The sequence below is a fragment of the Dermacentor albipictus genome, chromosome 3, assembly GCF_038994185.2.
Source record: "Dermacentor albipictus isolate Rhodes 1998 colony chromosome 3, USDA_Dalb.pri_finalv2, whole genome shotgun sequence".
Taxonomy (NCBI): Eukaryota; Metazoa; Arthropoda; class Arachnida; order Ixodida; family Ixodidae; genus Dermacentor; species Dermacentor albipictus.
In genome coordinates, this window is record NC_091823.1 from 24450000 (window position 1) to 24462973 (window position 12974).

The 12974-nt window shown below is 50.1% G+C and overlaps 2 protein-coding genes across 8 annotated transcripts in view; both read left to right on the forward strand.

The window, feature by feature from the left end:
* The window catches only part of LOC135903923 (RWD domain-containing protein 2A), a 481045-nt gene that overhangs the window by 442805 nt on the left and 25266 nt on the right, over positions 1–12974 (forward strand). The window lies entirely within an intron of this gene.
* cv-c (crossveinless c) overlaps positions 1–12974 on the forward strand; it is a 448361-nt gene that overhangs the window by 401284 nt on the left and 34103 nt on the right. For all 7 annotated transcript variants that reach the window (XM_065434288.2, XM_065434291.2, XM_065434292.2 and 4 more), the window contains 3 exons: positions 1331–1742; positions 8612–8866; positions 10278–10488. In XM_065434288.2, coding sequence (XP_065290360.1) covers positions 1331–1742; positions 8612–8866; positions 10278–10488 — 878 coding nt within the window. The remainder of the gene's footprint in view (positions 1–1330; positions 1743–8611; positions 8867–10277; positions 10489–12974) is intronic.

Genomic DNA, 12974 nt, shown 5'->3' on the forward strand with positions numbered 1-12974 from the left:
AATTTTTTCGTGCGCTGCTTGCCGCAAGACTAGAATACCAACTCGTCCATAAACATGCTTGTGAGAAAAAATGGCTGTGGCTTAGGTAAGGTTAAGCCCAGGATGCGAAGCATACTAGCCTTTATTTTAGTTGTTGAACCACTGTTTAGCCTGGTGAACTGCTGTTGCTTGGCTATATTTGGTTCGGCTAGACGAAGAAACAACTCATGCATTACTTCTTCGCCTTCAAGAGTGGAACGCGACAGCGTTCCCGTCGACCCGCCAAGGGGTGTAAGACAATGGGCTACAGGGCAGCGACTACGCGCCCCGCATTGGACGCGGTGAGCGTCGAGCAAAGCAGCGTTCGGCGCGGCAACGAAATGTGCGCCTGAGCAAGAGACGCACGCCTTAGAAACAGCGCGTTTCTAAGGCAACACCGCATTCACTAGAGGCGCTTTTGTACCGCTTTGAAGCGTTGTACTCGTGGCTCAGTGGTAGCGTCTCCGTCCCACACTCCGGAGACCCTGGTTCGATTCCCACCCAGCCCGTCTTGCAAGAGTTGAGCCAAAGCCACTTCTCCTCTGTCGTGACGTCACGGTGTCACGTGATTTCATGGTCACCGCCGCGCCTGAGGAGCTGGGTTGAGCCCTCGTAATATGCTTCGCATAAAAAAATAACTCCGTGTGTAATGGAAGAGTTCATTACCAGAGTCGTAGCATCCCCGATCATGAAAATGTATACTTAAGCTCGTGATGTCGGATCGCAGCTGCGGATTGAGAAGCATATTGATGTGCCGGGGCTAAGGACTGCATGTAGAGGGTCGCAGACGGTTGAAAAAACAAGACAGTGTGGCGCTGACTGATTCAGAATGGTGTGTCCTACAACACGTGTCCATTGAAGTGGTCAGTACACAGGCATGCTTGCTCTTGAGAATCGCGAGCAGCAATTTGTTTTCGTGTTCTCATTAAGAAGAGGATTTGAGAGCTGTGTCGTCACTGCTAGATTTCGGCGTACTGTCTCCCAGCTTTGCTTAGGGTTAGGAAGCTTTGAACGGAGGTACCCGGTCGGTCTTCGCACTAATCCGTCGCGCTTCGATCCGCGGCACTGTTTCGCTTAAGTGTTAAACGAAAGGATTTCGCCAAGCACTGTAGAGTTCATCAAATAGCTAACGAGAGAGAACGGGGGGTTAATGATTGTTTAGGCGGCTATCGCCACAGATTTTAATGATCGTCAGTGATGTGAATCTTCTTCGGCAAATATTTTCGTTTTGTCGTCCTATATAAATGGGAGGCAGTCGTCGCCCTAGAAAGAGGCAGTCAGTGCCGAAACCACCGTGGTTTGACCGCCGCAGATGCACCACGACAGCGACGAGGAGGAAGGCCCCGCGCTCAGCTACAACTGGCAGTTCCACCGGAGCAGCCGGCGCTGGTCGCGGGTCTCTCCGCCCCTGCCCGTGGTGGTCACCCCCACGGGGGGTTCCTCCTCGCGCACGCCTCAGCACGTGCCGCAGCCCCAGCAGCAGCAGCAGCCCGCCGAGGCGTACAGCTCGCACGACAGCGTGTTCCTGGACGAGCCGCGCAGCAGTCCCGACAGCCGGCTGTCGACGAGCGACGAGCGCCTGGTGGGCGCCGACCTGGAGGGCTCGCCGGGGCCCAAGCTCCGGCGCAGCGGCTCGGAGCGGATCCGCGACGCCATCCTCCGCAGGATGGACAGCCTGCGCGGGAACCGGCGCCGCAAGAAGCGCGGCGGCGCCTCGCAACAAGGTACGCACGGAGCGCGCATGCTATAATTGAACGCGTTTGATTGCACCAGCGGGGGCCGACGCGCGATGGAGAGGGAAGGGGCTCTAACCAAGCGCGCAGAGAGTGTATTAGCAGAGCGTAACTTTGCGGTCTGCTCCCATTTCGCGCGCTCACGCGCTGCGTGGAACTGCGTGTATTTCGCATTTTTGATAAGCGCGTCTTCCATATAGGCGAGAGCAGCGCGCAGTGAGCTTGGCCGCAATACCACAAAGACCGTCACGCTTCGATCTCTCGGCCAGGAAGCGTTCGGGGAGGGGGCGGGGGAGCTGCGCTTGGCCTACCGGCAGCCGTCGTGGGCGTCGTGCGCAAGCGTATCAGCGCTGCCGCTACGCGGCTGCATGCTCATAGACAGATTTAGCAGAACGTTACCGTATACCGCGAGCGTTACCTTATACCAGCTGCCAACGCTGCGTATTCGCAGAGTTTAGCGGGCTCCGATATAAGTTTGTACCGGGGCGCTCCGCCGTATGCCGTGTTTGCGCAACATGGCAGCACCGAGGCTGCCCGCTTCGATCCTAATTCTCCCGTGATATTAATAGCCGTGCGACAAGGGCGAGGTTTATGCCATTAAAAATGTGAGGCCTTAAGTTTCTTAATGCCATTATATTTCAGTCACTGCTACAAGCGCATACTTAATAAAATCAAACGTCCCGATGGCGATAGCTGCAGTGAAACGGTTAGGGCTGCTTGCCAATCGTAATACAATTAAAAAAAAATTACTTAGGCTGCAAGCATTTGCGAAATGGCGTGAAAATATTAATAGGCGTATTTTATGCAGTTTACTTCAAGAATTTCATTTTTGAACCCAGCCGCAAACTGTTTGAAGCCAAAGCTTTCGATGAATTCGATGGCTCGGTGAGTTGCGATGGTTGTGAGAATGCACTACGTTGCGAAAAAAAAAAGAGTGCTTTTTAAAAGAAAGTGAAGAACATATTGATTGTTTTTCGCTACAAATTCGTTTAGTACTGTCAGAATGTGGAGACATTGGGAACGAGAATACGCATTTGATGGCGAAGTGAGTTACGAATACGCACTACACCCCGAATGGCATAAAACTTTAACGCCATTGAGCATGTCGGTGTGGAACCCCACGAATGGCATTAAAATTTAATGCATTAAAATTTAATGCAGTGCCCTTGTGGCACGGGTATTATTACTCTGTTACACAGTGGCTCCCGTGAGGAAGCATTGAGTAAACTTATACCGAAGCCCGCCAAGCACCGCGCATGCGCAGTCGTAGCTGCCGATATACGGGAACGCTCGCGCTATGCGTTAAAGCTCTGCTAAAACTATCTAAGTGCGCACCGACCTCAGCGGAGGGGACCGTAAACGCTCAGCTAAAGTTATCTAATAGCACAGGAAAAAAAAGAGGGAGCAAACAAACAACACTGTCATCAAACGGTTGCTTCATGACTGATACTGAAGGGAATGCATCCACACACACAAAAAAAAATAAGAAGAAAAGGAGTGCGGTAAGCTAATGAGATGTGTGCAAATAAAAATAATTCCATATCGCGACTCAGACTATCTTGGCGTGGTATCTGCGAGAACCATAAGTGTCTGTTGTACCGACTAATCAGGTGGGAATGTGGTTCCTGTCGTGTACGGCATGTTTGAAGAATGAACAGAGAGCAGTGAAGGAGCAATACGTCAGTTATAAGTTTCAAAACAATCTCTTTCAAATGCAGTGTAATGGGCAGACAACTTAACGTTTCATATACCTGGCTGACATGGATCATTATTCGCAAAAACAAAGTGACAACCGTCAGCAACGTGACAGTTTAGCGCTGAGGCAGCGTTTAAACCTGTCGGCGCTCTTCGCCGCATGTTGGTTGAGTCGCGCTTAAAATTTAAAAAAAAATTTAATTATGGGGTTTCACGTGCCAAAAGCACTTTCCGATTATGAGGCAGGCCGTAGTGGAGGACTCCGGAAATTTTGACCACCTGGGGTTCTTTAACGTGCGCCTGAATCTAAGCACACAGGTGTTTTCGCATTTCGCCCCCATTGAAGTGCGGCCGCCGTGGCCGGGATTCGATCCCGCGACGTCGTGCTCAGCAGCCAAACACCATAGCCACTGAGCAACCCCAGCGGGTCGAGTCGCGCTTCAAGAGGAAGAAGTAACCCGCTGGGGTTGCTCAGTGGCTATGGTGTTTGGCTGCTGAGCACGACGTCGCGGGATCGAATCCCGGCCACGGCGGCCGCACTTCAATGGGGGCGAAATGCGAAAACACCCGTGTGCTTAGATTTAGGTGCACGTTAAAGAACCCCAGGTGGTCAAAATTTCCGGAGTCCTCCACTACGGCGTGCCTCATAATCAGAAAGTGGTTTTGGCACGTAAAACCCCAAATATTATTATTAAGAGGAAGAAGTAAAAAGACATTGCAGAGAAAGGCCCCACACTGCGCTACAGTCCAGCGTGTCCCGTCGTCTCTTTCTGTCCGTGTCAGTGTGTTCCGTTGGAAACCATTTGTACGTTGCAGACTAATTCAAGCAACAAGAATGGTTATAATTCGTTCATTTTGCCGCTATTCGTTAGTTCATAATTGCGGACAATTCGACCAAATCTTGCGGTCCCGTGAGTGCTGAATTAACGGGGTTCGGCTGTAATTCAGCACTGCATCGCTGCATCACTGCAGTGCATCAGTTAGAACATTTCAATCAGACAAATGTGACGTGCCAGTTTACAGCTTACGTGAACTTCTACACTGTGGCAGGCTACGTTATTTCGCTTTTATCTTCGGAAAATAAGTTCTTTGATGCACGCAGGCGTTATGAGCACTCACGTGAGGGAAGTATGTGTTAGGGTAAGTTCAGACTGTCTCCTGTCAGACTTGCACTAACGAAGGAATAATTAAAGCTCGCCCGAATGTGGCGATGTCCTAGCTTGATTAGTGTTGCGGAGGGACATGCCGTGAAAGTGTGGTGTGGCTGCTGTCGTAGTTTGACTGGCAGTAATTCCCCACTGGTACGGCTGGCGGCGTCGTGTGGGGACGCTGTGATATTTCGACTGCTTCGAATGTTTCGGAGCCTGCACATGCGATGAGCAGGCAGTCGTTCTAGCTGCAGTATCTTAGGATCTGTTTCTTGCAGGCGCCACTAATGGAGCTTGATTCGGTGATAGTTGGGTAGGGAGGCGTGAGGAGAGTTCGTTTAGGCGTTCATCAAGCCTTTGGGCCTATCCATTCATCCGTGCGGCAAGGAAGTTTGAAACTATTGTTATTAGGTGTGCGCCTTCGAGGCTAGTGCTGGACCGTTCATGCGAGGCTATACTTGAGCCGTGCACGCCACCTCTCTACGTTCGCACCGAAGTACGCAGGTACAAACCCCGGCCATGTCGTTTGTTCAGCTTCTTTTTTTCTTTTTTGTTTATTAAGCTGCATTTAGCGCACCCGAATATCGATATTACCACTTTGTAACAACAGGAAACTTGACTTGCATTTAATGAGCTTTCGGGCGCTGTAGTGTCCAGCGCTTCGACTGAGTCGGAGGCAATTGCCGAATAATTAGTGCGCGGACGTAACTCGTCTCGATGTGCCGCACAAAGTGTGTACGATAGCCGAATGCGGCAATGCGTGACGATTTGTGCGCAGGCGTGGCTGCGCCTGAAGACATTACTGTAGTGTTCCTCTGTCGCGGCGCCGCAGTGCAGGCCGCCGTATTCTCGACCACTTGACGGCACATCTTCAGAGTCGGGCGCGGCTCGGGAAGCACAACGGTTAAGGGGTCGAGCACTAGAATGTCGTCGCTCTAAACGGCGGCGCTGACTGGTAATTGCGACCGAGTGAAACTGCGCTGGCGACGCGGCGCTCCCCGTAGGAGTTGTGGCTTTCTTGGAAGACTGCACGTGGTGGTCGCGGTAGGACGCTGTTAACGCCGACCACGAAGACGCCAGTTGGCTGCTCGTGACGAACCTCGCTTTCTCTGGTCGTTAACCTTTCGAGGGTCATTAGGCCTTGATGAGGGCGCCCGACTGGCGCGCGTGCTAGGCTCTCCGCATTCCATTTTTGAGGTCACACCTTTCGGGGCGATGTCTTCTTTCGTTATTTATTCCCCCCGATAGCGTCGTATATTTTTTTTTTTCCTCACCCCTTCAGTCCTGTCTGCTTTCCCCTTCCTCCCCCCTTCCATTTTTTCTTCTTTCGCTTTCAAATCTCCCGTGCTAGCGACCTCCACGTATGGGCACGCCCGTGCATCGCTCGGTCGGGAGTGAAATTTCCGCGCGCCCCATTGGCCGCCTTTTGTCACGCCACAAAACAGTTTATGGCTCCCCGAAGAGCGCTATGCACGCGGCTTGGTGTACGATAAAATGCGCCCCCGAACAGAGTGCGTCCAAACACGCGTATACTGAGTGAGAAACTCTTGCAATAAACAGTCTGCACAGTCTGTTTGCATGATTGGCTGACGAAAAAAAAAAAGTTGCAGTTTCGCGCGAAAGGCGTTGCACCGATAGCGATTGCGAAGTATTATCCGCAATAAGTAAGGATGTACTTTTATCGTGCGTATAATTTGCAGTAAACATTCACTCGCTTATTAAATTGATTTCACCCGCGCACACACAAACATGAACAGATTTCGGTCGATGACTGCGAACACTTGCTTTCGCAACGCTGGCGCGAACAACGTAGGCAGAGGTGAGCGAACGCTTCGTGCTGCCTCCCGAGCCAGCGCGTCTCCGAAACTCTCGAGATTACACGACCTTCAACAATTAGACACGTGCGAAGACGGCGCACGTGAAGCCACCATGCAGGCCATCTCGGATCGACCAACCTTTGCAGCCGCCGCAAAATATCGCTTCAAGATTGGGCGCTCAGGCCGCGTATATATGCGCTCAGCCGGCCGCACAGCCAGCGCAGCCACGGCCGGGCTAGAGAAATAGACGCCCGCTCACCTTCTGTTGGGACGGTCGCTATTCTCGGTGAACATGTTTGTGAATATGCATACAAAACGCTATATATGTGCCCAATGAAAGTTCCCGCGAACGGGCTGATATGTGCGCCGCTGTTCTGCATAACAAAAAAATAACTTCCTACGTAAAACCTGAACACATAATGTCGGCTCACAGGCATCTGTAAAGCACACCGATCTGTTAGCGCACTGGGGAATTATATTTAACGAATTCTTTGGTTTAATTTATTTTCTTTGATTTATACATTCGGTATGCGCCACTGGAGGCGTGTCCGTTCTTGGCCAATCCTCCAAAATTGATTTGTGCCACTGTGGCACAAGAGGTACAGAATCCCGAGATGTTGTTCGATGTGCGTGATACCTTTACGTGCATGCACCTCTCATCGTCATTCTTCCCTCGACAAGCATTGTACATCGCCTTCGTCCTTGTGACATGGCTGCGTATATACGTCTCTCACAATATGCATCCACCTGATTTGGAGCTTGTATTCCGGCATAGCTTGTGAGTGCTGTAGTGCATAAACATAAAAATTGCATGGCAGTAACGCTGTGACCCTTGGGGTAGATAAGCATAAACATTCCTTGAGATCACACTTTGCTTGGCATGAAAGCAAACAAAATTGTACACGTTGCCGTTAGTAAAGCATTTAACTAACAACTTCAGTAAATATTCGCTTCACCGGGATTTCAACAAGTGCTTTGGATGTGCATGTATATATAATATCCCCCCATATATATATATCAGTGCTGTTACTTCTAAAAAGACACACTGGCTCTTTTAAAGCAACTCTGGGTGACGCCGGCTGTGACCAGGGTCCGACAAGAATCGTTTTCCGTAAGGGGATAAGGGGACTGTTGTCAAGCTTGTGAAGCGTGGCGTAAAACGCTTTTCTTTGTGCACTGACACGAAGACAGTTGCACAGAAAGTGCGTAGTCGTCTCTTTGCAGCACCCACAGACTCCCAAGTTCTGTACTTATGACCATTCCACGAGTAAGGATAAACTTTGTTGAAATTCAGCGCTGTGTGCGTCAATACTGCGTGTGCGTTTTGCCTTTATACCTTTGTCGCGGATAGCTCCCAAAGACTCAAACGTGTGGTTTTCTCGGAAGGAATATAAATATGTTATATGGCCCCACCATTCATGGCCGTAAAACATTAGGCCGCTTGTTTAGCGCACCCCAACCCTGTGCACCCTTGCGTGGCCGGGTCGGCACTCCCGCTGTAACGCCTGGTTTGCCACCTGAGGCGAGAGCAGAAAGAGGGATCGTGGGTAGTAGATCGTGAAAAGAAGACACATACCATTCTTGGTATGTGTCTTGAACTTCCGGCTGCCTTTAGTTTCTCATGCCTTATGTGGCGTGGTTATCTGTACTTATATTATCTGTTACAACCACATCCGTTGCATTCATGATCCCTCGAAGTAATGTGTGTGAAGTATGTTTGCTTATGCACTTCTCTCTTTTGTTGGTCTGTTTTGTAAATTACGGAGGAGGAGAGGAGGCAAAGGGGAGGAAAGACAGGGAGGTTGGCCAGTGTAAGTACCGGCTGGCTACCCTGTGCTGGAGAAAGGGGTAAAGGGAATAAGTATTGATCACTACGGATGCTATAACAAATTTCCTGTATTATGGATTGTGCGTTTTTCGAGCTATTCGCTTTTCTATTTACGGAAATGAGGTTGGCAGCATTTTACCAGCAGGTTTCGCCAGCATCCAGGAAAATCTCTTTAACAGTGCAGGTCGAGAAATCCAGTGCTCCGTACTACGATCACCCTGACGCGCGCGCGGCACAATTGACTCTTAATACCGCTAATCCATGGCTTCAGCGTTACCTTGGCCTAGTGGGCGTCCGTTTAAGGTTTGCATAGCTGCGCATTATTTGTTCATAGCGGTGGTGATCGAACAAGCGCGCATGCACGTGCTGCAGGTCCCGGCGCCGGCGGCGATCCCACGGCGGGTGGCGGAGCAGGGGGCCCATGGTCTAACCACTTAGGTCCCGAGAACCACGCGCTCAGCGATTCCGAGTGCTCGCCCCAGCTGGCACACCGGCGTAAGACTGGAAGCTTCCGGTCCAGGCACAAGAACCAGCAGCCTTCGGCGCGCTGGCTGTCGGCCAGCTCGGAGCATGGCCGCGCGAGCGTCTACGACAACGTGCCCGCCGGCGAAGCTCCCAACAACCAGGGTGAGCTGCACCGTGGACATTGTGTCGTTGCTCGTGTCGTAAATTTTAGACGGCGCCTTAGTTCCGCCCGTGGTTCGAGCCCAGAACCGTTGTATAGTGGCGGTGGGCCGGCGACCGCATTGTGGTTTTCTCAATAGCCCAAGCGTCTGCGAATGGATTGTGCATGCCGAATACCTTTGTCATTTGCTGCTGTCATTGCTGCTTTGCCGTTCGACCACGCTGGTGCGCGGGATTCCTCGCTTTCAAGCGTTTCTACTGAGTGCGTCTGCCGTGCGCAGATGACCTTATGCCAGCAGAGTTACCAGTTCTGAGCACTCTCTTCCTTCCTAACTCTCATCTTTTTGTCCTTTTTCTCCTTCCACACACTACTGACTGATGTTCGGGTATCAGCCGTGCAGCTAGACAGTTATGTTGCGGTCAGCAGGCTTTTTATTTATTGCAGTAGCAATTATATGGACACTCTAGGCTCATTTCCGTCCTCGTCGGCGTCACCGTCGCAGTGATGTTCCGTATAAAGTTTAAGTGCGGTAACATCGCGGCCGTGCGCCGTATGCTGTGGGTGGGAGTGAAAGCGCGCAAGCGTGAGCCGAGAAGGATGTGGTGGCGCATTCTAGCGCGCGCAGTGGAGGAACGCGGGGAAGAAGCGCGCCGTCTTCCATCGCGCGCAAGGCAGCAGACAAGCGAGGGGGGGGAGGGGGTGAAGCGTGGGGGAGCTTTCTACTGCGGCGGCGGCTGCTAATGGCGCGGCTGAGAGCGGCCGCGTAGGCCCTATCTTGAAAGCCATCTGCGGAGGGCTGATGCCTTCATGTGTGTTGTATTCTGGCCGCTTAGTTCGCGTTGAAGCCAGAGGGAGCACAAAGGGCGATTCACTGGCTGCTGCTGCTGCCACTCTTCCTCACGCCAACGTTTTGACAGCAAGTGCGTGGCCATCAAGCGAGATGTGTTCATGTTTGCCTGTGCGCGCGTGACACCATGTTTGTTAATTTAGTTCGTAGACCAGTGTTTACAAGTTTATACGGCCTATAAATCTAGTATTGTTACTTCGTATAACTGTCTAATAATTTGCTGTCAGAATTGATGCTTCACCTTTCGGACGAAATTGCGACACTTTTTCCGTACCCCAATCTCTATCTCTCTTTCTTTCCTTTTCTTTGTGATTGTGCTTCTTGCTGAATGTTCATAATGTGTCCAGTGTCTTGGTGCCTGTTTTCATTTGCTGTGCACTTCCATATGTGCGACCCAGGTTTCCATCCTCCGTCTCCACTCTCTTTGCTGCAATGTCCTCCCAACTGCGAAAGACATTGCAGGAGATGCTTGTTATGTAGTTGCTGCAACAAGCATTGAGCACCTGCTATGGAGTTGTATCGAGGCCATCCTGCTAACCTTGTCAAATCCCTGCTCCCTTTTCTAGGCATGTCCTTGCAGCAACAGCAACAGCAGCAACAGCAGCAGCAGCAACAGGAGGAGCAGCAGCGACAACAAGACACGCAACGGGTGACGGACACTGGTAGCGTGGGATCGGGATCCACGGGCAGAGGAGTCCCCGAGGAGAACGACAGGCCGGCGTACACCTCTGAGAGGCGAGACTCGGGCGTTGGCTCATCACTCACCAGGGCCGGGAAGTGAGTGCCCTGGAATCTTTTGGTGTACGAAGAGATCACACTATATAAGTACTCAGACTGACCCAGACTATGAGTACTACTCATAGTCTGCTCATAGTCTGGGTCAGTCTGCACATGCACATAGTAAGCTTGTAGATGTGCCCTACAAAATGGAAAAAGTCTGTGGTGAACAGCCGTTCTCAGTGTTCATTTGGTAAAGTACAACATGCGTCGGCTTTGGGTTGAGAGTGCATCGGCAGTAAGTTGCAGGTTATATTTTCCCTTGTTCTAAATATAAACGGAAAAACAAATTAATCCTCTTTAACTATATTCAAGGACTATATAAACCCTAAAACACTTGATGATATTACAAGCTGTATTTTCCTTAGCCCTCATTGACACGCATTGACGTGCACCTTTACAAAATGGACACAAAGGAAACTGTGTAAAGGATGGTTGTTGTATTGGCACCCTGTTTACAATATTGTCGAAGGCAGAGTTTTAGCTGAGCAAGTGCATGTTTCGTGCAATAGTACGAAGGATATGATCTTGGCAGTGATGCTTGTGATAACGACGCATGTTTTGAGCATTGCTGTTTGCTTGTTATGTTTATCCTTTAATGCGATAGCAATTATATGGACACTCCAGGTGCAGTTCTGCCATCGGCGTCGCTGCGAGGTTCTGCATAAAGTCAAAAGGTGATAAAATTGTGGCCGTGCCTCGTATGCTGTATGTGCAAGTGAAAGCGTGCAAGGGGGAGCTGGCGATCATGGCTTAATGTCGCGCACGCAAGGTACGAAAGCGGGGAGGAAGTGTGCCGTCTTCCATCACACGTAAGGCTCTGGAGGGAGGGTACTGAAGGGGGCTGCGTTTTACTGTGGGCGGCCGGGCAATTCCGCGCACTCGGCCGGCCTGTTGTATCTTCAAAACCATCTGTGACGGGGACAATGGCTTATTTCGTGTTTATGTGAGAGACAGCACGAATGTCTATTCACTCGCTGCTGCTGCTGTGCTTCCTCACTCCAGTGCTTCGACAGCAAGTTTCAGCGGTCATTGAGTGAGATGTGTTCATGTTTGCTTGTGCACATGTGACACCATGCTTGTTAATTTACTTAGTAAGCCTGTGTTTTTAAGTTTATACGGCCGATAAAGCTACTATCCTTACTTCGTATAGCTGTCCACTACTTTGCTATCACAATCGATGCTTCGCCTTTCAGGTGAAACTGCAACTTTTTTTCCTACAAAGCCAACACCAAAGTAAAAGCAAAATGGGGGATGAAATCCTTAGGGCTGAACTTAATGATATTGTAGTTTAGAAAGTGCTCACGTAATCCTTAAGCTACTCTTGAACCCAGCTCTCTAAACGCCACTGAGCTGCGTTTTTTCCTCTATGGCTTGCGTGACCAGAAATTGATGTGCTTACATTACCTTTTGTTGACAGGGTGTGTAGCGTTTCAATGCCATGCACTCTAGCTAATATTTAGCTATCATTTTGTTATTTAGAGTCATTGGAGATTCATGAGAAACCACTGCACATTCGTGTACTCCACAAACAATTACTCGAAGCATAAAACACCGAGGAGGCGAAGCATTCAGGCTTCACAACCAGCCTCAGTGGGTGTGCGCCTGTGGCTTAATTAGTTTGCATCACTTCCTTGCTTAATATAAGGACATGCCACTGCATAGCTGCATGACTGTGGTGATTGTGTACTTGGCATGCGATATGCGCTGCACATGCGTGCAGCCAGAGTCACCAGGTTTGCGGACTTCTTGCCAAATTAGCTGCTTTTAGATTTACATGCTTCTGACAACCGAAAATCCTGATTGGTGACTTGGCTAGTTTCTGGCTACTCTTGGCAGTGGTAATTGGTGTAGGTATTGTCCAAATCAAAATCCCTGGGATGGCACCCTCGAAGCAACAGCACCAATGGCCAAACCTTGAAGGCCAGGCTTTTTTTGATCGTGATCATAAAGAAAACTTTATTTGTCTTTTGCAAATGTCGGAAGCGGGTCCAGCAGCTGAAAACATATCATAACTGCCATATATCTATCGAATTTCTCTATAGGTGGCATACAACTCGGAGCCTCTCGCAACAGCTCTGCCTGAGTAACAGGAACCCATCTCTAAGGCTGTGCTTTTGCGCTCTATATTGGCCATAAGCAATAGGTGGTGTCCCAGTTCCTACAGCTACTGATGGTTCCCTTGATAGCAGATCTCAGAGACCATGCTTTCTGGGGCCAGAAGCGACTGCAAGAGCCAAAAGCATGTCATGGCAGCCATACGTTTTAAACATTATTTATTAAGTAGAGCTGAAAGTGGTGTTGGTATCTATGCGAGTTTTGTATAGGTACTTGTGACTGCATACCAGAGAGAATAGAAGGTGTGTGACAACATATAGTTTGTGCGGCAATGTTTGAAGAGAAGTGAAAGTAGTGCAAGGAGGGGGTGTAGCAACTTTATTGTTCTGAAACTGGTGGTACTGCATGAGGTTCAACTATGGGAAAGC